General features: G+C 43.8%; 1 protein-coding gene across 10 annotated transcripts in view; it reads right to left on the reverse strand.

The window, feature by feature from the left end:
* HDX (highly divergent homeobox) overlaps window positions 1–24782 on the reverse strand; it is an 81854-nt gene that overhangs the window by 44839 nt on the left and 12233 nt on the right. For 9 of the 10 annotated variants that reach the window (XM_056538263.1, XM_056538265.1, XM_056538266.1 and 6 more), the window contains 3 exons: window positions 23054–24166; window positions 16980–17033; window positions 5987–6133 (listed from right to left, as the gene is read on the reverse strand). In XM_056538263.1, coding sequence (XP_056394238.1) covers window positions 5987–6133; window positions 16980–17033; window positions 23054–24166 — 1314 coding nt within the window. The remainder of the gene's footprint in view (window positions 1–5986; window positions 6134–16979; window positions 17034–23053; window positions 24167–24782) is intronic. The other variant, XM_056538261.1, reaches the window with a different exon arrangement.

Consider the following 24782-nt stretch of genomic DNA (forward strand, 5'->3'; position numbering starts at 1 on the left):
ACCTGCCCAATACCATCCCTACAGTGATCATAGTGGGGGCAGCATCATGTCTGGGGGAAACCAGGCACTGCCCATCTCCTCCCCAATACTATAACGACAGTGATCATGGTGGGGGCAGCATCATGTCTGGGGGAAACCAGGCACTGCACATCACCTGCCCAATACCATCCCTACAGTGATCATGGTCGGGGCAGCATCATGTCTGGGGGAAACCAGGCACTGCCCCTCACCTGCCCAATACCATCCCTACAGTGATCATGGTGGGGGCAGCATCATGTCTGGAGGAGACCAGGCACTGCCCATCACCTGCCCAATACCATCCCTACAGTGATCATGGTGGGGGCAGCATCATGTCTGGAGGAAACCAGGCACTGCCCATCACCTGCCCAATACCATCCCTACAGTGATCATGGTGGGGGCAGCATCATGTCTGGAGGAAACCAGGCACTGTCCATCACCTGCCCAATACCATCCCTACAGTGATCATGGTGGGGGCAGCATCATGTCTGGGGGAAACCAGGTACTGCTCATCAACTGCCCAATACCATCCCTACAGTGATCATGGTGGGGGCAGCATCATGTCTGGGGAAATCAGGCACTGCCCATCACCTGCCCAATACCATCCCTACAGTGATCATGGTGGGGGCAGCATCATGTCTGGAGGAGACCAGGCACTGCCCATCACCTGCCCAATACCATCCCTACAGTGATTATGGTGGGGGCAGCATCATGTATAGAGGAAACCAGGCACTGCCCATCACCTGCCCAATACCATCTCTACAGTGATCATGGTGGGGGCAGCATCATGTATGGAGGAAACCAGGCACTGACCCTCACCTGCCCAATACCATCCCTACAGTGATCATGGTGGGGGCAGCATCATGTCTGGGGGAAACCAGGTACTGCCCATCACCTGCCCAATACCATCCCTACAGTCATCATGGTGGGGGCAGCATCATGTCTGGGGGAAACCAGGTACTGCCCATCACCTGCCCAATACCATCCCTACAGTGATCATGGTGGGGGCAGCATCATGTCTGGGGGGAAACCAGGCACTGCCCATCACCTGCCCAATACCATCCCTACAGTGATCATGGTGGGGGCAGCATCATGTCTGGAGGAAACCAGTCACTGCCCATCACCTGCCCAATACCATCCCTACAGTGATCATGGTGGGGGCAGCATCATGTCTGGGGGAAACCAGTCACTGCCCATCACCTGCCCAATACCATCTCTACAGTGATCATGGTGGGGGCAGCATCATGTCTGGAGGAAACCAGGTACTGCCCATCACCTGCCCAATACCATCCCTACAGTGATCATGGTGGGGGCAGCATCATATCTGGAGGAAACCAGGCACTGCCCATCACCTGCCCAATACCATCCCTACAGTGATCATGGTGGGGGCAGCATCATGTCTGGAGGAAACCAGTCACTGCCCATCACCTGCCCAATACCATCCCTACAGTGATCATGGTGGGGGCAGCATCATGTCTGGGGGAAACCAGGCACTGCCCATCACCTGCCCAATACAATCCCTACAGTGATCATGGTGGGGGCATCATCATGTCTGGGGGAAACCAGGCACTGCCCATCACCTACCCAATACCATCCCTACAGTGATCATGGTGGGGGCAGCATCATGTCTGGGGGAAACCAGGCACTGCCCATCACCTGCCCAATACAATCCCTACAGTGATCATGGTGGGGGCATCATCATGTCTGGGAGAAACCAGGCACTGCCCATGATTATTTTGTTGATTTTTAGACAGGTCACAATATAACAAAATGTGAAAGGGTCTGAAGACTTTTATAATGCACATATGTGAGAATACAGAGGCCGGTGTGTGCTGTCTGCGCTGTTTTCATGTCCTACAGATTCAGGTGATGATAAGCGTCTTCTCCGCTGATCGATAACCCCCCTCACCTGCAGCGGGCAGCTATATTTAGCAGCACAGACAGGATGAGTAAGTAGTTTCCAGGACGGTTATTTATTATACAAGACCAAAAATCTATTTCCAGCCTGAACCTCATACAATATTAAAGAGTTTTCACATTCAGCTACAAATCTGCTTTATGTTTCCCAGTATTTCACTGCAGCCTCATGAGCAGAACCCTGCAGTGCCACATCCCCTCCTCATCCGAGGAGCCTGGGGAACGGACAAAAGTCATTTAATGGCAATTGTTACTATTCACCACCTAAAGGATGAAACAGAGCTACATAGCAGAGCTGACTCAGTTCTGACTAATCCAAAGAAGAAGCGGACAGAGGCCAACTCTTTACAGTTCTGATCTCTGCACCACCGGCTAATGTGACGTAACTTCTCTGCACCTATATTATATATACCTCACAACACCAACACAGTGCACATACCCACTGACACAATAAAATATATACTGCAACTATGTACAAGAATATAACTACTATAATACTGCTCCTATATACAAGAATATAACTACTATAATACTGCTCCTATATACAAGAATATATCTACTATAATACTGCTCCTATATACAAGAATATAACTACTATAATACTGCTCCTATATACAAGAATATAACTATTATAATACTGCCTACTATATACAAGAATATAACTCCTATAATACTGCTCCTATATACAAGAATATATCTACTATAATACTGCTCCTATATACAAGAATATATCTACTATAATACTGCTCCTATATACAAGAATATATCTACTATAATACTGCTCCTATATACAAGAATATAACTACTATAATACTGCTCCTATATACAAGAATATAACTACTGTAATACTGCTCCTATATACAAGAATATAACAACTATAATACTGCCACCTATATACAAGAATATGACTACTATAATACCGCTCCTATATACAAGAATATAACTACTATAATACTGCTCCTATATACAAGAATATAACTACTATAATACTGCCCCTATATACAAGAATATAACTACTATAATACTGCCCCTATATACAAGAATATAACTACTATAATACTGCCCCTATATACAAGAATATGACTACTATAATACTGCTCCTATATACAAGAATATAACTACTGTAATACTGCTCTTATATACAAGAATATAACTACTATAATACTGCTCCTATATACAAGAATATAACTACGATAATACTGCTCCTATATACAAGAATATAACTACTATAATACTGCTCCTATATACAAGAATATAACTACTATAATACTGCTCCTATATACAAGAATATAACTACTATAATACTGCTCCCATATACAAGAATATAACTACTATAATACTGCCTCCTATATACAAGAATATAACTACTATAATACTGCTCCTATATACAAGAATATAACTACTATAATACTGCTCCCATATACAAGAATATAACTACTATAATACTGCCTCCTATATACAAGAATATAACTACTATAATACTGCTCCTATATACAAGAATATAACTACTATAATACTGCTCCTATATACAAGAATATAACTACTATAATACTGCTCCTATATACAAGAATATAACTACTATAATACTGCCTCCTATATACAAGAATATAACTACTATAATACTGCTCCTATATACAAGAATATAACTACTATAATACTGTTCCCATATACAAGAATTTATCTACTATAATACTGCTCCTATATACAAGAATATAACTACTATAATACTGCCTCCTATATACAAGAATATAACTACTATAATACTGCTCCTATATATACAAGAATATAACTACTATAATACTGCTCCTATATACAAGAATATAACTACTATATTACTGCTCCTATATACAAGAATATAACTACTATTATACTGCCCCTATATACAAGAATATAACTACTATAATACTGCTCCTATATACAAGAATATATCTACTATAATACTGCTCCTACATACAAGAATATAACTACTATAATACTGCTCATATATACAACAATATAACTACTATAATACTGCTCCTATATACAAGAATATAACTACTATAATACTGCTCCTATATACAAGAATACATCTACTATAATACTGCTCCTATATAGAAGAATATAACTACTAAAATACTGCTCCTATATACAAGAATATATCTACTATAATACTGCTCCTATATACAAGAATATAACTACTATAATACTGCTCCTATATACAAGAATATAACTACTATAATACTGCTCCTATATACAAGAATATAACTACTATAATACTGCTCCTATATACAAGAATACATCTACTATAATACTGCTCCTATATAGAAGAATTTATCTACTATAATACTGCTCCTATATACAAGAATATAACTACTATAATACTGCCTCCTATATACAAGAATATAACTACTATAATACTGCTCCTATATACAAGAATATATCTACTATAATACTGCCTCCTGTATACAAGAATATAATTACTATAATACTGCTCCCTATATACAAGAATATAACTACTATAATACTGCTCCTATATACAAGAATATAACTACTATAATACTGCTCCTATATACAAGAATATAACTAATATAATACTGCTCCTATATACAAGAATATAACTAATATAATACTGCTCCTATATACAAGAATATAACTACTATAATACTGCTCCTATATACAGGAATATAACTACTATAACACTGCTCCTATATACAAGAATATAACTACTATAATACTGCTCTTATATACAGGAATATAACTACTATAACACTGCTCCTATATACAAGAATATAACTACTATAATACTGCCTCTGTATACAAGAATATAACTACTATAATACTGCTCTTATATACAGGAATATAACTACTATAACACTGCTCCTATATACAAGAATATAACTACTATAATACTGCTCTTATATACAGGAATATAACTACTATAACACTGCTCCTATATACAAGAATATAACTACTATAATACTGCTCTTATATACAAGAATATAACTAATATAATACTGCTCCTATATACAAGAATATAACTACTATAATACTGCTCCTATATACAGGAATATAACTACTATAACACTGCTCCTATATACAAGAATATAACTACTATAATACTGCCTCATGTATACAGTAATAACTACTATAATACTGCCTCCTATATACAATAATAACTACTATAATACTGCTCCTATATACAAGAATATAACTACTATAATACTGCTCCTATATACAAGAATATAACTACTATAATACTGCTCATATATACAAGAATATAACTACTATAATACTGCTCCTATATACAAGAATATAACTACTATAATACTGCTCATTTATACAAGAATATAACTACTATAATACTGCTCCTATATACAAGAATATAACTACTATAATACTGCACCTATATACAAGAATATAACTACTATAATACTGCTCCTATATACAAGAATATAACTACTATAATACTGCTCCTATATACAAGAATATAACTACTATAATACTGCTCCTATATACAAGAATATAAGTACTATAATACTGCTCCTATATACAAGAATATAACTACTATAATACTGCTCCTATATACAAGAATATAACTACTATAATACTGCCTCCTATATACAAGAATATAACTACTATAATACTGCTCCTATATACAGTAATATAACTACTATAACACTACTTCTATATACAAGAATATAACTACTATAATACTGCCTCCTATATACAAGAATATAACTACTATAATACTGCTCCTATATACAAGAATATAACTACTATAATACTACCTCCTATATACAAGAATATAACTACTATAATACTGCTCCTATATACAAGAATATAACTACTATAATACTGCTCCTATATACAAGAATATAACTACTATAATACTACCTCCTATATACAAGAATATAACTACTATAATACTGCTCCTATATACAAGAATATAACTACTATAATACTGTCTCCTATATACAAGAATATAACTACTATAATACTGCTCCTATATACAAGAATATATCTACTATAATACTTACCCTATATACAAGAATATAACTACTATAATACTTACCCTTACTATTTCACAGTCCACGTTGAGCTCAGAGGCCACAGCTTCTATCTTCTCCCGGCAAACAGACCCCAGGCTGGTCATCCCATTGTCCCAGTATTTCTTCAGCATTGCGAGGTCGTGGTCACTGAACTGAGTGCGGTCCTGGAGCTGAGGAAATCGTGAAGCCCGGGATTACATAATGGATACAATATTCTACAAAGCAGCAACAAGTTACATCCAAACGCAAGAAGTAACAGATTTAAGATACTTTGTATCCCAGTGTTTCCCAACCGGGGTGCCTTCAGCTGTTGCAAAGCCACAACTCCCAGCATGCCCGGACAGCCTTCGGCTGTCCGGGCATGCTGGGAGCTGTAGTTTTGCAACAGCTGGAGGCACCCTAGTTAGGAAACACTGCAGTATCTTCTGGTTCTTAGACCAGTAAATTTAACTTTTACGTTGTAGCAAAACCTCAGCTGTGAGAATTATTAGACCTGTACAGGTTTAACAGCATTTGGTTGTAAATAAGCATATTTCTTTTCACTGACAGCAAGCAGAGATCATGAAACATGGTGAAGAAGTGAAACACAAAGGGAGGGCATTTATCATTGTTTTTGTAGTGTTTATGTATTTTATTTTTTATATAATTATTTTTTTATTATTTTTTTGCACGTTTTGAGTGTCACCTTCCTTATGATTGTTTTTGCACTATTTATTTAATTTTTTGGGGCAGTTTGCACTCGATTCATTTCTACCCTCGGAGGCAGCGCGGCTTAGCGTGCGCTCTCTTATTGCATTTATCATCAGCGTAAAAGCGTAAAAAAAAAAAATTATAATAATTTTGAGCAAAAAAAAAATAAATAAATAAAAATGACACAAGTATACTTCACTCCCTAGGAAGCTGTAAGTTTGTTGTTGCGTGTTTTTCCCCCCCGTTGCGCATCCTTTTAAAAAATCACGCAATTTTGTTATGTTGTGAGTGCAATATTCTAAATCAGACAAAGAGGGTCGCCAGAAAAAAATTTTTTATCGAAAATTAAACAAAAAAAATTACAAGATTTTTTACGCAAATTGTAAATCTCCCCCAAAGTGTAAAATTGTAGAACTTAAAGGGGTACTCCATTCCCCAGCGTTTGGAACTTTTAGTTCCGAACGGTGGGTGCGGGATTCACGGTCCCCATGCCCCATCGTGATGTCATGCCCCGCCCCCTCAATGCAAGTCTATGGGAGGGGGTGTGACGTCACGAGGTGCAAGGCATGACATCACTAGGGGCCTGGCGTGCTCTAAAGCCCGCTCCCAGTGTTTGGAACTAAGTGTTCCGAACGCTGGGGAGGGGAGTATCCCTTTAAAGGGGTATTCCAGGCAAAAACTTTTTTTTTATATTTCAACTGGCTCCGGAAAGTTAAACAGATTTGTAAATTACTTCTATTAAAAAATCTTAATCCTTCCAATAGTTATTAGCTTCTGAAGTTTTCTGTCTAACTGCTCATTGATGATGTCACGTCCTGGGAGCTGTGCATGATGGGAGAATATCCCCATAGGAACTGCACAGCTCCCGAGACGTGAGTCATCAGAGAGCAGTTAGACAGAAAACAACAACTCAACTTCAGAAGCTAATAACTATTGGAAGGTTTAAGATTTTTTAATAGAAGTAATTTACAAATCTGTTTAACTTTCCGGAGCCAGTTGATATATAAAAAAAGTTTTGGCCTGGAATACCCCTTTAAGGAGGAAATTTATTAGCTCATTTTTATTTATTTGTTTTTTTTTTGGGCGCAAGTGTGTGGTTTTCCTAATTGCTGCGCAAAATTAATTTTGTTGCACATGAAGGGTACCAGCTGGTCTTAAATTTGTAGAAATGACAGGAAGTCACTGCATAGTGCAAAAGAAAAAAAAGTTCACACGTATTCTTACGCCAGCTGGTCACTGGGGTACATTTGCACCCAAAATTTGTGCAAATATAAGTTTTGCGCGCTTGATAAATTCAGCACAACAACCAATGCATCTGCTAACCACACCCTCTGCAATCCCGCTCAGACGATATAAATATAGCGCATAAATAAACGATAATTTCGGCGCAAGTCAATGGGCATAATAAAAGTGCGCGGTGCATGCAACTTTGCATATTCGCATAGTGGAAACGAGGGAATTTTTCACCCGGAAAACAGGGGAAGATATTCCACAAATAGCGGACGCTTGCAGAATATGCGAGCGATAGGACTGCTCGGAATTGCGCTGTCTCCATAGCACTTCTGAGCGGATCCCGACATAAGAGTTGCCCTGTATGGATGTTTCTGCCGCAGAAATTCCGCTGAGTGCAAGGTGCAGCAGAATACCGATGAAAGAAAGGAAATTCTGCTGCAATGGAATTTCTCCACCTAGTTCCACTTGGGTATTCCGTTGTGTGAACACGGCCTTGGGGTACGTTCAGACGAGTGGTTTTTCCGCCTGTATTTTGCTGCGAATCCGCTGCTGAAGGACCTCTGTATGCTGCCTTTACATGTGCCTTCTCGGAGCGGCATTACGGCGCTATGAGCAAATACACTGCGGTGTGCGAGTCGCCGTGCGCATGCGCAGTATACTCGCACATCGCGGCAGCTTTCGGCCTAGCTCATTAACAGTGGGAGCGGCCGCGAGTACACCGCGCATGCGTGGCGACTCGCACATCGCTTCAGTGTGTCTGCATGTAGCGGCGTATTGCCGCTCGGAGCAGGCACATGTAAAGGCAGCATACAGAGGTCCTTCAGCGGCGGATCTGCAGCGTAAAATACTCTGTAAATCCGCTCGTCCGAACGTACCCTTAGTCTGTAGGTCAGATGACATGACCCCAGACAAGTGCTGCATTTTGGCCAGGGCTCAGGACACAGATTGGCAGTGATATGACCCTGTAAGGCAGTGTCCCCCAACCTGTGGCTCTCCAGCTGTGGTGAAACTACAACTCCCATCATGCACGGGAACTGTAGTTTGCAAAAACAGGCACAGGCTGGGGAGCACTAAAATAGATTAAATGGGCGCTCTCATTAAAAAATTTTTTGCTATTGCACTCCTTATGGTAAATAAGAAATCTTTCTAATGTACTTTGTTTAAAAAAATGAAGTTTTCTATGTTTTATTTGTGTTTAAAAAAGCTGCCACTAGGTGTCTCCCTACTTGTCCAAAGCACATCCCCCCCCCCCATCTCTTGAACAGACTTTGGACTCCAAAATCAAGAAATGCAGTCTGGAGTGCTGAGGGGTGTGTGTGCAGCCTTAGCCAATCATAGCTCATCTCACACTGAACTGCTCTGGGCTGTGTGTAGCAGAGTGAGGGAGGAAGTTCTCCCCTGTATGGCTTCAGATGATGTCACGCCTGCTGGGGAACGCCCCTTCCCAGTCTGTGAATCTAACTGAGACTGAGCAGAAAATACAGAGCAATATCAAGGTAGAAAACTAAAAAAAAATAAAAATAAAGTCAGGGGGTGGTTTATCATGATGGGGGCAGTGACCTGGGAGGATTATAAAATGTAACAAGATCATGACAGGTACTCTTTAGATGCACTCGACCTCTGCTTGCCGCCAGCGTATGGCTGGATTTCCTCGCTGGTTGCAGATCGTCCCTCACTCTGCAGAGCGTCTGGCAGGAAAATAAGAGATCAGTGGCTGATTGTTCCTGAATAATACGCCGAAGCAGCGGGATGCGTTCTTATGTTGTGTAGGAACGAGCTGCGGTGTGGCGAGGATTTCTATAACCTGAGACTAATCTGCCTAATCAATGTTTTCCCCTCCTGTCACAGTATTTTCCTCTCTCCTTGGTTATTTACACGGATCAGCGGCACTTGAAAGGCAGCCATTAACTCACACGTGGCGCCCGCGTCTACCGGTTCATTTACCTTTAGCACAGAACACCAAAGGGAAAATAAGAAGAAAGCAAACACCTGCGAAGGAAGTCACAAAAAAACAAGAAATACAAAATATTTTGGAAAACTGCAATAAACGAATTCTGCCCGTCCTGCAGCGAGACTCTGACTACATTTTCTGCTTCCTTTATCTGAAGTTACATTGTAGTTTGAACGCCAGCATCATCACCAAACAGGATCCACACCAGCACGCTCCCACAGCACCATCAGCGAAGCATGCAATTTTATTGGACCTGAGGAAGGCATCAGAAGTATGCCGAAACGCGTAGTCAATTTTTACCAAAATAAAATCTATTGATATCCCGTTGCCGGTCTGCATTCTTGATTCTTGACGTCATACGAGCAGCGCCTCCATCAACCGCCATTTTTTACCCTTTTCCTTGAATAGACTGCAATGTGTTCCGCAAGTATTTCCAAATTTCCAAGCGGATTTTCCGTTCAAAAATTCCGCTTCACAAATTCCGAAGTGTGAATTTGTGAACGGAAACCCATTCACTATACTATACATTTTAGCAAGCAAAATTTCTGCCTGCAATTTCAAAGCGGTATTCCAAGCCTAAGTCTGGGTTCACACTGCAGAATTTCTGGGCAGAATTTCTGCCAGAGATCGAGCCAGCGGCGCTAGGACCGAGCAGACTGCATTGCTGCCCCCATAGACTGCAATGCATTTCTGGGTGGATCTTTTGGAAGATCTGCTCAGAAATGCATTGCCATCTATGGGGACGGCAATGTAGTCCGCGCGGTCCTAGTGCCGCTGGCTTGATCTCCGGCAGAAATTCCACAGTGTGAACCTAGCCTAAATGGCAGTGCGGAATGCCATAGAAGTCTATGGGATTTAATTTGAGGTGGAATTCTGCAAGTGGAAATTCTACCATGTAAATAGACCCTAAGGCTGGGTTCACACTGGAATTTCTGGGAAGAACTTCTGCCGGAGATCGAGCCAACGGCACTAGGACCGAGCGGACTACATTGACGTCCCCATAGATAGCAACGCATTTCTGAGCAGATCTCCCAAAAGATCCACCCAGAAATGCATTGCAGTCTATGGGGGCAGCAATGCAGTCTGCTCGGTCCTAGTGCCCAGAAATTCCAAAGTGTGAACCTAGCCTATGGGTATTTACACACGTGTATATTTTGATGCATACTTTCTGCAGCCGATTTTGCTACCCATTGACTTCAATGGGTAGCAAAATCCACTGTGAAAAATCTGCAGCAAAATCTGCACATGTGAAGATACCCTAAAAAACCTAAGACACCTGCGGGGTAACAGCGCAGATGCTGCTGTGAGACCCTGAATAGGTATCCTGCATCCTTTTTCATCAAGTCTTATTCTGCAGTTACATTCAGTAATTCTGTTCTTTATCCAGCCCTTACATTTTGTTTCTCTCAATGGTGCTGGCAATTTCCTGTCCATCCACTTTCCCAAAGGGTTTGTAGCTGGAACTGTACAGAAGCTCCTGTGTCTGCCATATGATAACTGGTGCACAATCAAGGACCCCCCCCCCCCCCCCCACACACACACACACACCACTTATCATTATAATACTGGGGTATCAGTACTCATTATGTAGCAGAGGAGCCCTTGGGCCCCAGAGCAAAATTACAACTGTTACCTCTGCATCCCTTATATCTATGTCCCTGATGAGATTCTATGATCCAACATGACGTTAGTTTAACCCCATCACCTGCTCATTGCTGGTTTTCTAGCACTAAACACCAAACAACTGCAAGAAAGTGGTTTAAAATAACACAAAATACATAAAAGTGGGGAAACCCAAAATAAAAGCAGTTTGCCCGTGCTGCAGCAAAATCCTGTCAAGATTTCCTATATCCCTTTTCCTCATATATAATGAATATCATCCTTTATCCCTCTACTTCTGCATCCCTTATAGATATGTGGGACCAGGAGATTGCACCAGTCTAGCCACGTCACCTGCTCATTACTGGTTTTCCAGCACAAAACACCTATAGAAAAAAATTAAAAATAAAACACCTATGAAAAAAGTAAAAAAAAAGGAAAATTATAAAAAACCCAAAATATTTTGGAAAACCGCAATGAATATAGTCTGCCCATGCTGCAGCGAGACTCTGACTAGATTTCCTACATCCTTTTTCTCAAGTCTTATTCTGCAGTTACGTGTGTCAATCAATTTCGTCCTTCATCCATCCCTTCATTTTTGTTGTGTTCCTGCTGTCAATGGTAGGATCTGCAATATTCTGTCCCCATTGTCCAATGCTTTATAAATCGTTTGTAGCTTGAACTGAACAGAATCTTTCACATCTGTGTAATATCCAGGCAGGACTGGCTCTGCCTATAGGCAAAATAGGCAGCCGCCTAGAGCACCCTCTTGATGGGGGTGCCGATCTGCCTGCCGCAAGAAAATTAGACAACCAACATCCGAACCACTTGCTCAGCCAGCAGCATGAGGAGGAGGTTTGTTACAGTGTCACCCCAGTAGTAAGTTAATTACATGAGGGGGCTTGTTACAGTGTGTCACCCCAGTAGTAAGGTGATTACATGAGGAGGGGGTTTGTTACAGTGTGTCACCCCAGTAGTAAGAAGATTACATGAGGAGGAGGTCTGTTACAGTGTGTCACCCCAGTAGTAAGGTGATTCAATGAGGAGGAGGAGGTTTGTTACAGTGTGTCACCCCAGTAGTAAGAAGATTACATGAGGAGGAGGTTTGTTAAAGTGTGTCACCCCAGTAGTCAGCTAATTATATGAGGAGGAGGCTTGTTACAGTGTGTCACCCCAGTAGTAAGAAGATTATATGAGGAGGAGGTTTGTTACAGTGTGTCACCCCAGTAGTCAGCTAATTACATGAGGATGAGGTTTGTTACAGTGTGTCACCCCAGTAGTAAGGAGATTACATGAGGAGGAGGCTTGTTACAGTATTGGGTCTCTTTATGGGGCAGAGGAGTCTTGTTGCCCCTTTTGGCTCCAGGGCCTTATAGCTATGTACCAAATGATATCAGAAGATGGCACCAGTTTCACCAAGTCATCTTTGGTTTTCCAACCACAACAAAAATACCTATTAAAAAAAAAAGACACCAAACACCTGCGAGAGAACAGTTCAAAATAACACAGAATGCATAGGAGTGTGAAAAACCACAATGAAAAAAGTCTGCCCATGCTGCAGCGAGACCCTGGCTAGATTTCCTGTTTCCCTTCTCCTTGTGTATTATGAATATCATCCTTTATCCAGCCCTTCATTTTTGTAGCATTGCTGCTGTAACTGGTGGAATATGCGACTTCCTGTCCACATCATCTCAAACTTTTTTAATGGTTTGTTGCTTAAAGGGGTACTCTGCACCTAGACATCTTATCCCCTATCCAAAGGATAGGGGATAAGATGTCTGATCACAGAGGTCCCGCCGCTGGGGAGCCCCGCGATGGCGTTCATTTAGAGCATCTGGTGCAGTGCCGGAGGCTCGTGATGTCACGGCCACGCCCGCTCGTGACGTCATGACCACACTCCTTCAATGCAAGTCTATGGGAGGGGGTGTGATGGCCGTCATGCCCTTTCCCGTAGACTTGCATTGAGGGTGTGTGGCCGTGACGTCTCAAGCGGGCGTGGCAGTAACATCACAAGCCTCCGCCCCGCATCGCCAGTCGGTACCTCATTTGTCTGCCACATGATAACTGGTGCCAGATCCTGGACCCCCAACCTATGACAATATTGGGTTCTCCTTTTGCCTCTTCAGGCTGCAGGGACTGGGTGCAGCAGCTACCCCTGCACCACCCTACAGCAACAGTTCTGAGGGGATCAGCTGATACAAATGGCGCCAGTTTAGCTGCATCACTTGCTTATTTCTGGCTTGGAAAGAAAACGCTGAAATATTTTAATAAAATTAATAAATCACTGGATACATCAAACAACAAGTGATTCATGCGGCGCCCCCTCCTGACAGTCAGAGGCAGTGGGTTGTTGAGTCGTCTCCCTTCCACAAGTCGTATCTGAAATTGCGGAGTGGGTGGAGATTTCTGGCGCGGCCGCCACCTGCAGATGTTCTATCTGTGAAATTTATTCTGTTGTTAAAAATGTTACATGGAGTAAAAATAAAAACCTACGAGACCTTGTAAGGGTCTATTCAGACGGAAGAATTTCCGATTGCAGAGTTCCGCTTGCGGAACTCCGCCTCAAATTAAAGCCCATAGACTTCTATGGGATTCCGCACCCCCATTTATACTTCTGAATTTACGCTTGCGGAACTCCGCCTCAAATTAAAGCCCATAGACTTCTATGGGATTCCGCACCCCCATTCACACTAATGAATTTCCGCTTGCGGAACTCCACCTCAAATTAAAGGGGTATTCCAGGCCAAAACTTTTTTTTATATATCAACTGGCTCCGGAAAGTTAAACAGATTTGTAAATTACTTCTATTAAAAAATCTTAATCCTTCCAATAGTTATTAGCTTCTGAAGTTTTCTGTCTAAATGCTCAATGATGATGTCACATCCTGGGAGCTGTGCATGATGGGAGAATATCCCCATAGGAACTGGACAGCTCCCGGGACGTGAATCATCAGAAAGCAGTTAGACAGAAAACAACAACTCAACTTCAGAAGCTAATAACTATTGGAAGGATTAAGATTTTTTAATAGAAGTAATTTACAAATCTGTTTAACTTTCCCCAGCCAGTTGATATATAAAAAAAAGATTTTGGCCTGGAATACCCCTTTAAAGCCCATAGACTTCTATGGGATTCCGCACCCCCATTCACACTTCTGAATTTCCACTTGCGGAATTCCGCTAGCGGAATTCCGCAAGCGGAAATTCAGAAGTGTGAATGGGAGTGTGGAATCCCATAGAAGTCTATGGACTTTAATTTGAGGAGGATTTCCGCAAGCGGAAATTCTGCTGTGTGAATAGACCCTAAGTAAATCTCATCAACTTCCTGAGCTCAGATGCAAAACTTTGAGCAATATGATCATATAAACAACATGGTAGCGTGACGTCCTGAGAGCAGGGGGCGGGTACAAGTGCAGTGGGTGTGGTCTAAACTGCACAGATGATACTTGGAACAATGTGATCATGTGACTTCAAGGATCTTGTTACCTCACAGGGAGAATACAGAACCTCCTGTACATGTGATTTCTTGAGCAGGGGGACCTTGTGGACGCTGCATGACTTCAGTTCTTCACACCATAGTGTGTTACCAATGGTTTTCTTGGTGACTATGGTCCCATGATCAGTGGTGACAAGATCCTCCTGTGTTGTTCTGGGATGATTTCTCACCGTTCTCATAATCATGGAAACTCCACACGGTGAGATGGAGCCCCCGACCGAGGGAGATGGACAGATATTTAGTTTTTCTTCCATTCGCGAATAATCGCACCGACTGTTGTAAACTTCTCACCAAGCTGCTTGGCGATGGTCTTGTAGCCCATTCCAGCCCTGTGTAGTTCTACCATCTTGGCCCTGACATCCTTGGACAGCTCCTGGGTCTTGGCCGTGGTGGAGAGTTTGGAATGTGATTGATTGATTGATTCTGTGGACAGATGTCTTTTATACAGGTAACAAGCTGACATTAGGAGTGTTCTCTTTAAGAGAGTGCTCCTAATCTCAGCCCCTTACCCTTATAAAATACACCTGGGAGCCAGAAGTCTTGCTGATTGATAGGGGGGGGAGGTAAATACTTATTTCACTGAGTAAAATGCAAATCAATTCATAACTTATATGAAATGTGTTTTTCTGGATAATTTTTATTTTGTTATTCTGTCTCTTATTGTTCAAATATGCCGCACACCCCAACAGCACCTCGCAACCCACGTATCCTTGACAGACTTGGGTGTCCCATGTGCCCCCGGCAGCACCGCCTATCCCACGTGCCCCCGACAACACCGCCCATCCCACGTGCCCCTGAAAGCACCGCCTGTTCCACATGCCCACAACGGCTACGCCCCGTGTGCCCCCCAACAGCATCGCCTACCCACGTGTCCCATCCAGCACCACCCATCCGACGTGCCACCAACAGCACTGCCTGTCCCGCATGCCCCTGAAAGCACCACCCGTCCCACATGCCCCCAACGGCACCGCCTGTCCCGCGTGCCCCCAACAACACCGCCCAGCCCATGTTCCCCCAACAGCACTGCCTGTCCCGCGTTCCCCCGAAAGCACCACCTGCCCCACATGCACCCAACAGCATCGCCCGTCCCATGTGCCCCCAACAGCATTGCCCGTTCCGCGTGTCCCTGAAAGCACTGCCCATCTCGCGTGCCCCCGACAGCATCTGCCATCCCGCGTGCCGCCGACAGCACCACCCGTCCCGCGTGCCCCCGACAGCACCGCCTGTCCCGCGTGCCCCCGACAGCACCAACCGTCCCGCGTGCCCCAGAAAGCACCACCCGTCCCGCGTGCCCCTGAAAGCACCACCCGTCCCACATGCCCCCAACGGCACCGCCCGTCCCGCGTGCCCCCAACAACACCGCCCAGTCCATGTGCCCCCAACAGCACTGCCTGTCCCGCGTTCCCCCGAAAGCACCACCTGTCCCACATGCACCCAACAGCATCGCCCGTCCCATGTGCCCCCAACAGCATCACCCGTTCCGCGTGTCCCCGAAAGCACAGCCCGTCCCGTGTGCCCCCGACAGCATCTGCCGTCCCGCATGCCCCCGACAGCAACGCCCGTCCCGTGTGCCCCCAACAGCACCGCCTGTCCCGCGTGCCCCCGACAGCATCTGCCGTCCCGCGTGCCCCCGACAGCAACGCCCGTCCCGTGTGCCCCCAACAGCACCGCCTGTCCTGCGTGCCCCCGACAGCACCACCCGTCCCGCGTGCCCCCGACAGCACCACCCGCGCCACATACCCCGAAAGCCCATGGCAACCAATCAGATTGCTTTCCTAATACTTAGAGTTGCAATCTGATTGAGTGTTATGGGCAACAAGTCACCTTTTCCTCTATACAGGTAGTGATAAACCTACCCCTATAGCACTAATAAGACAGAGCCCCCTGCAGGCCATGGCCAGTTCTGCACCACATTTAAATGATCTTTGAAAGTCGGAATTTACTTGTCTGTCGCGTGAAATCTGCCTTGTGGGTTTCCATGACAACCTGTTTATGCTACACGTGTAGGGGCACCTACCAGTACATTATGTTACTGAATTAAACTCACTCACTGTTCTCTTCCGCGAGCACTCCGTTATCCAAGGCACGGTGAGGTTTCCTGATATCTGCAGGAGAAAGATACGAGTTGTAGTGTTCGCTGTTCTGCGCGGTCATCCGCACGTACAAGGTGGGGGGCGGGATGTTACCTATAGACCCATAATATCGCCTGGACTTTCTTTTTCCTAAAATGCTCTGTGCTGCTGGGGCTCTGCTCCTACTATGTAACGTCTCACAATATTATACTATTGGGTTATCCCCAATTGGAAGCCATATTCTGAATGCACCTATACCAGCGTTTTCCATTCAGTGTGCCTCAAGCTGTTGCAAAACTACAACTCCCAGCATGCCCGGACAGCCGTTGGCTGTCCGGGCAGGCTGGGAGTTGTAGTTTTGCAACAGCCGGGCACACACTGCTCTATAGGTATGGGGATCCTTCTAGTCACACAGGGTTTAAAGGGGTTATCCAGGAAAACATTTTTATATATATATATATATATATATATATATATATATCAACTGGCTCCAGAAAATTAAACAGATTTGTAAATTACTTCTATTAAAAAATCTTCATCCTTTCAGTACTTATGGGCTGCTGAAGTTGAGTTGTTCTTTTCTGTCTAAGTGCTCTCTGATGACACCAGTCTCGGGAACTGTACAGAGTAGAAGCAAATCCCCATAGCAAACCTCTTCTACTCTGTGCAGTTCTCGAGGCAAGCAGAGATGTCAGCAGAGAGCACTGTTGCCAGACAGAAAACAACAACTCAACTTCAGCAGCTGTAAATTATTGGAAGGATTAAGATTTTTTTAATAGAAGTAATTTACGAATCTGTTTAACTTTCTGGGGCCAGTTAATATAAAGAAAAAAGTTTTTCTCCTGGAATACCCCTTTAAAGGAAAAGTCTCATACAAAAAAAACATATCCTCTAACTGCAGAATAGGGGATACATTTTAGATTGCGGGGGGGTCCGAGCGCTGGAGCCCCGGCTTTTCCCTAAAGGGGCACGTGACAACCCCCGCCCAAAGCGGGGGCTGCCACGCCCTCTTTACATATCTCTATGGGAGAGCTGAAGATAGCCGATGGAGATGGCTCTCCAATAGAGATACTGTATATGGATGGGGCGTGGCGGCCCCCGTTTTGCTCGTGACGCAAGGCTCCGTACAGGAGATCCCGTGGATAGAGGATAAGTATATTTGTATGACATATCTACTTTAGGGTAACAGATAAAATACGCTGCGGATCCACCGGTGACCCGACCCATATTGTGCCTCCAGATGTTTCCTCCCCTCGCCCCGCCCCCTGGCCTGCTCTCAGCAGCAATCCGCCACTCCGAGAAGCCACACTGGGGGCCTGCAGGTTGGCGAGTGCACTCAGACATCGCGGCTGCTCCGTGATGTCTGAGTACGCGCGGTGACCAATAGGCTCCCAGTGTGGCTGCTCGGAGTGGCGGATTGCTGCTGAGAGCAGGCCAGGGGGCGGGGCGAGGGGAGGAAACATCTGGAGGCACAATATGGGTCGGGTCAACAGCGTTAAATACTCTGCGGATCCGTTACGTGTGACCCTACCCTTAAGTGTAAGGAGAGGGGTCATTTGACTGAGAGTTACATAGTGGACACAGCAATGTTCACCACAGCAGCACATAGTGTATAAGGAATGGAAATTGTTGATCTTGTGGGAAGTCACAGGCTGAAGATTAGATAGCAAATAAAAAAAAGGAATGGGGCACCCAGCAGCACAAAGTATTTCAGGAAAGTGGTGTTCTGATCTTACAGGATCATATGTCTTATATCTCTCTGTTACCCATAGCAACCAATCACAGCTCAGCTTTCTTTTTAATCAGAACAATATGAAAAATGAAAGCTGAGCTGTAACTGGTTGCTATGGGCAACAAAGGGAATTTTGCTATAAGGCCATGTTCACACCTTGGAATTTCCACATGGAATTCTGCAGGGAGATTCCGTTGAAGCAGGGTCCTGTCGAATCGAACAGGATTCTGCTGCGCTGTGCATATGGCGGAATTCCCGTACAAGATGTTCATTCTTTCTATGGACTCTGCACGGAATACACAGCCGTCTATGAGACGGGGCAGTCCTGTGCGGTCCCAGTCTCCGGAATGTCCGCATGGTGATTTTCCGGGAGGATATTCCGAGGTCTGAATATAGCCTCAGGCTACGTTCAAAGGTGCGTATTTTGTAGCCGATATTTTTCAGCGGATTCCGCTACCCATAGAAGTCAAAGGGCAGCAAAATACGCAGCAAAGAACGCACCCTAAGGGTGTGCTGCGGCTGTGACTGTTCTAGAAATCAGGAATTGAAGACCCTACTAAAATCAGTCCAAGATGTAAGGCTCCGTTCACATTGCCGTTCGCATCCAAGCCGTTAAGGGTCCGATCTGCTAAACTCCCGTCCCTCTTGCCGGATTGCCGACGGAACTCTGAACAGCGGAGTCTGGCGGCAATATGAACGAGGCCTAAGGGCTCTTCACACTACCGTTTATATCCTCTGAATCATGCCCATTAAAGGGGTACTCCGCTGGAGAACATTTTTTTTTTTTTAATCATCTGGTGCCAGAAAGTTAAACAGATTTGTAAATTACTTCTAATAAAAAAATCTTAATCCTTCCAGTACTTATCAGTTGCTGTATGCTCCACAGGAAATTCATTTTTTTTTTGTATTTCCTTTCTGTCTGACCACAGTGCTCTCTGCTGACACCTCTGTCCATGTCAGGAACTGTACAGAGCAGGAACAAATCCCCATAGTAAACCTATCCTGCTCAGGACAGTTCCTGACATGGACAGAGGTGTCAGCAGAGAGCACTGTGGTCAAAAAAAAGAACTTCCTGTGGAGCGTACAGCAGCTGATAAGTACTGGAAGGATTAAGATTTTTAAACAGAAGTAATTTATAAATCTGTTTAACTTTCTGGCACCAGTTTATTTTAAAAAATATGTTTTCTAGGGGAGTACCCCTTTAAGCTCTCCCATCGTGAACTCCTGATAACGAGTCATAAAGGATCCCATTCGTTTCAATAGGTTCCTTTTTGCATCATTTTTTTCATCAGTTACTGTCAGTTATTGGTTTTGTCCGTTATTGTTACCGGAGAAATGACGGTGTTTGCACTAATTCTTTCCCCGTCAAAAATAAATAACGGCCGTTATAAATTTAACATTGAAGTCTATGGATAAGGGATGACCACAAACAGCATCCGTTATGCTCCGTTTTTTTTCATATACCGTTATGATCCGGTATTGCTCCTGAGCATGCTCAGTAAAGTCTCACAACCAGGACTTCCCATAGGGGGAATGAGGGGGTTAAAGGGGTACTCCGCTGCTCAGCCCCTCATGACGTCACGCCCCGCCCCCCTCAATCCAAGTCTATGGGAGGGGGCGTGCACGCCCCCTCCCATAGACTTGCATTGAGGGGGCGGGACGTGACATCTTCGGCGCCGGCTCAAGCGTTCGGAACAGTTTGTTCCAAACGCTGAGCAGCAGAGTACCCCTATAAAAAGGGGTTAAATTTTACGAGCAACAACGGTTATTAACGGATGAAATAACTGAAAGTAACGGATGCAACATGTCCGTTATTTTAGCAGAATATCCGTTAAAATACCAGACATCTATCATCCGTTGCGATCTGTTATGGACAGTTTTGTAATCCGTTTTTGCATGATCTGTTATTGCATAATAACGGGTCCATAACGGGTCCTAACGGTAGTGTGAACCTAGCCTAAGGCTACTTTCACACGGTCTTTGTGACCCGGCAGTACACCGGCCATTGCAAAACGACGGGAGTATAGCGGGAGAAAAAATAGCGCATGCAACATCTTTTCCTTCCACTATACTCCTGTAAAACAATGGACCCCATTATAATCAATGGGAACCTGCCGTGCCCGATGTGACCCCTTCCCGTGTCCATTTTGAACCATCCTAATAACGGCCCTTAAAGGGGTACTCCGGTTGAAAACTTTTTTTTTAAATCAACTGGTGGCAGAAAGTTAAACAGATTTGTAAATGACTTCAATAAAAAAAAAAATCTTAATCCTTCCAGTACTTATTAGCTGCTGAATACTACAGAGGAAATTCTTTTCTTTTTGGAACACAGAGCTCTCTGCTGAATCACGAGCACAGTGCTCTCTGCTGACATCTCTGTCCATTTTAAGAACTGTCCAGAGTAGGAGAAAATCCCCATAGAAAACATATGCTGCTCTGGACAGTTCCTAAAATGGACAGAGATGTCAGCAGAGAGCACTCTGGGCATGATGCCAGCAGAGAGCTCTGTGTTCCAAAAAGAAAAGAATTTCCTCTGTAGTATTCAGCAGCTAATAAGTTCTGGAAGGATTAAGATTTTTTAATAGAAGTCATTTACAAATCTGTTTAACTTGCACCAGTTGATTTAAAAAAAAAAAAAAAAAAAAAAAAGTTTACCCCTTTAAAGACAAAAAAAAGAGCCTAACGGACCCGTAACGAGCGGCTCACAACGGCAGTGTGAAAGTAGCCTAACAGAGGTTCAAACAAAAAAATAATAAATGCATTTGCACGCAATGTGATATTGATAACAATCAATAATAAAAATAAAAATATATATATACGTGAAAACAATAAACAATAATTTGTTAAGCAAAACAATTAAATAAGATTATTTATTACACTTAATAAATTATTGCTTATTTTATAGATTTTTAATTTCTTAAAATAATCACATTAAAGGGGTTCTCCAGTGGAAAGCATTATTATTATTATTATTTATTATTTATTTTTTTTTAAATCAACTGGTGCCAGAAAGTTATACAGATATGTAAATGACTTCTATTTAAAAATCTTAATCCTTCCAGTACCTATCAGCTGCTGTATTCTCCACAGTAAGTTGTGTAGCTTTTTCCAGTCTGACCACAGTGCTCTCTGCTGACACCTCTGTCCGTGTCAGCAACTGTCCAGAGCAGGAGCAAATCCCCATAGCAAACCTCTCCTGCTCTGGACAGTTCCTGACACGGACAGAGGTGTCAGCAGAGAGCACTGTGGGCAGAGTGGAAAGAACTACACAACTTCCTGGGGAACATACAGCAACTGATAAGTACTGGAAGAATTACGATTTTTAAATAGAAGTCATTTACAAATCTGTTTAACTTTATGGCACCAGTTGATTTAAAAAAAATAATAATAATAATAATAATAATGCTTTCCACTGGAGTACCCCTTTAAAGTGATTATTTTAATAAATTAAAAATCTATAAAATAAGCAATAATTTATTAAGTGTAATAAATAATCTTAATTTTTTTTACTTAACAAATTATCATTTATTGTTTACACGTATATATATATATTTTTTATTTTTATTATTGAAATCAACTGGTGCCAGAAAGTTAAACAGATTTGTAAATTAATTCTACTTCTTAATCCTTCCAGTACTTATTAGCTGCTGAATACTACAGTGGAAATTCTTTTCCGTTTGAAACACAGAGCTCTCTGCTGACATCACGAGCACAGTGCTCTCTGCTGACATCTCTGTCCATTTTTAGGAACTGTCCAGAGTAGGAGAAAATCCCCATAGCAAACATATATGCTGCTCTGGACAGTTCCTAAAATGGACAGAGATGTCAGCAGAGAGCACTGTGTTTCAAAAAGAAAAGAATTTCCGCTGTAGTATTCAGCAGCTAATAAGTACAGGAAGGATTAAGATTTTTTAATAGAAGTAATTTACAAATCTGTTTAACTTTCTGGTACCAGTTGATTTAAAAAAAAAAAAAAAACATTTCACCGGAGTACCCCTTTAAGTATGGATACATAGTTATCTTTTGCTTGAACAACAAATTTATTTGGACTTGGGTATAAGCCCTGTATCCAGTTGCTAAGTAACTAGAGCAGCGTTTCCGAAACTGCGCGCCTCCAGTCTTTGCAAAACTACAACTCCCAGCATGCCCGGACAGCCTTTGGCTGTCCGGGCATGCTGGGAGTTGTAGTTTTGCAATAGTTGGAGGTACCCAGGTTGGGAAATGCTGCCATAGAAGATAAACAGAGGATAAACCCCATATCTGATGCTAGATCTCAGCTCTGCTGTTCTGTCCCCTTTCTCCCTTCCCCATGGGGGTTTACCTGGTAGTTGTTTGGGTTGGGTAACATCCCTCCGGGCTGAGCGGCGATGCTGTAATGTCGATGCATACTGCTCCGCGTTGCGTTGTGCCCGGGGTATTGTGCGCCGCTTGTGTTGTGCGCTGAGGTATTAAGGGACATGTAGTAGTCACTGTTGTGATACACTGTGTTCTCTGCTGGGTCTCTCGTGTTGGGCTGAAGGATTTTGGCACTAACTGTCCGTACCGGGACGGGCGACAGGGCCGAGCGGTTTTCGCGCGGCGAGCTGTTGCTTTCCCTAAACCTCGAGCAGAGCTGGTTCTGCGCCCCCATAGACGCCAGCTCTTCCTCCCGGGCGTACTCGTCGTTGACATCTCCTGTCTCCATGGCTATGGAAAAGCAAGTACTTTCTGGCGGTCGGGGTCTTTCCTCTAGTGCCCCACTGAATGTCCTAGAGGAGGGCTCGCCGGGGGCCAAGGAGAATACTTCCCGGATCTCCAGGTTCTTCAGACCACAGCTGGGTTCTCTGGGCCGCTGCGCGGAGGACAGGTGGGGGATGGGGCTTATATTTGGCTGCTCAGGTTTGGTCCCACGTTGCACCCCAGGGGCCTCGGCTATATTTTTGACAGGCCAAGTCATTGTCTTTTGAGGGACGATTCTCTCAACCATCTGACCAGACCCCACATAGTTCTTCTTGGCAACGTACATGGGGTTTGTTGTATTGGCCACATTTTGCTGACGAGACAACAAGAGGGTCTTCTCTTCAATGGGCTGAATGGGGGCTTTGACCACAGGAGCCTGCCGATGGACCGGAGCCGGCAGCTTGTGATACTCAGTCTCAGTCCTCACCGGCGCCCTCTGCAGGCCAGCCTTCATTAGGTCGGCCTTAGGAGTGGTGGTCTGAGCGGTGGTCCCTGGTCTAGCAGAGGAGTTATTTGGACTGTATACACAAGTCATCATGTGGTCCCCACCGGAGGACGTCCTAGGGGGCTGCTGGCTGCGGGAAATATTTGGCACAGTTCTCACAGTCACCTCTTGGGGGCGTGATGGGGAATTAGACACCGAGCCCTGTAACTGCCCTCCGGTCTCCACGTAGGTCTTACTGCTCATCTTCCTCCTCTTGTTACCCACCCAGGTCTGTGGAGACAACGAACACAAGACTAAATCATCAGGAAATAGTGAAAAACTGTTCACAGTATTAAAGAAGATGGAAACATTAGTTGGCGGAGCTGTCACGCCCCCTCCCATAGGCTTGCATTGAGGGGACGAAGCGTGACGTCACACGGGGGGGCGGAGCTGTGACGTCACAATGCTCCGTCCCCGTGATCGACAGTAATCAGACCCGGAGCGAACACTCTCCGGGGTCTGATTCTAATAGGGTGCGGGGTGCAAGATCACAGGGGTCCCCAACGGCGGGACCCCCGCCATCAGGCATCTTATCCCCTACCCTTTGGATAGGAAATAAGATGTCTAAGCGCCGGAGTACCCCTTTAAAGTCAATAGGTAGCCAAATCTACACAAGTGAACGTATCCCTAGCCAGGAAGGCACAAAGTGACAAATCCCAAGCAGCTTACTTTATTGGGCCAACATCCAGACAAAACCAAAAATAACTATTCTTCCTTTTTTTTGGTCTTCTTTCATGAGCTGAGATTTGTCACTTTGTGCATTGTCCTGGCTGATGACTTACAGCCGCTCGAGCACCAGCCAGGGTAGAGGAGGCTACAGAGGAGCTGAATATTTGGGCCGTTTTCG

The sequence above is a fragment of the Hyla sarda genome, chromosome 9 (assembly GCF_029499605.1).
Source record: "Hyla sarda isolate aHylSar1 chromosome 9, aHylSar1.hap1, whole genome shotgun sequence".
NCBI lineage: Eukaryota > Metazoa > Chordata > Amphibia > Anura > Hylidae > Hyla > Hyla sarda.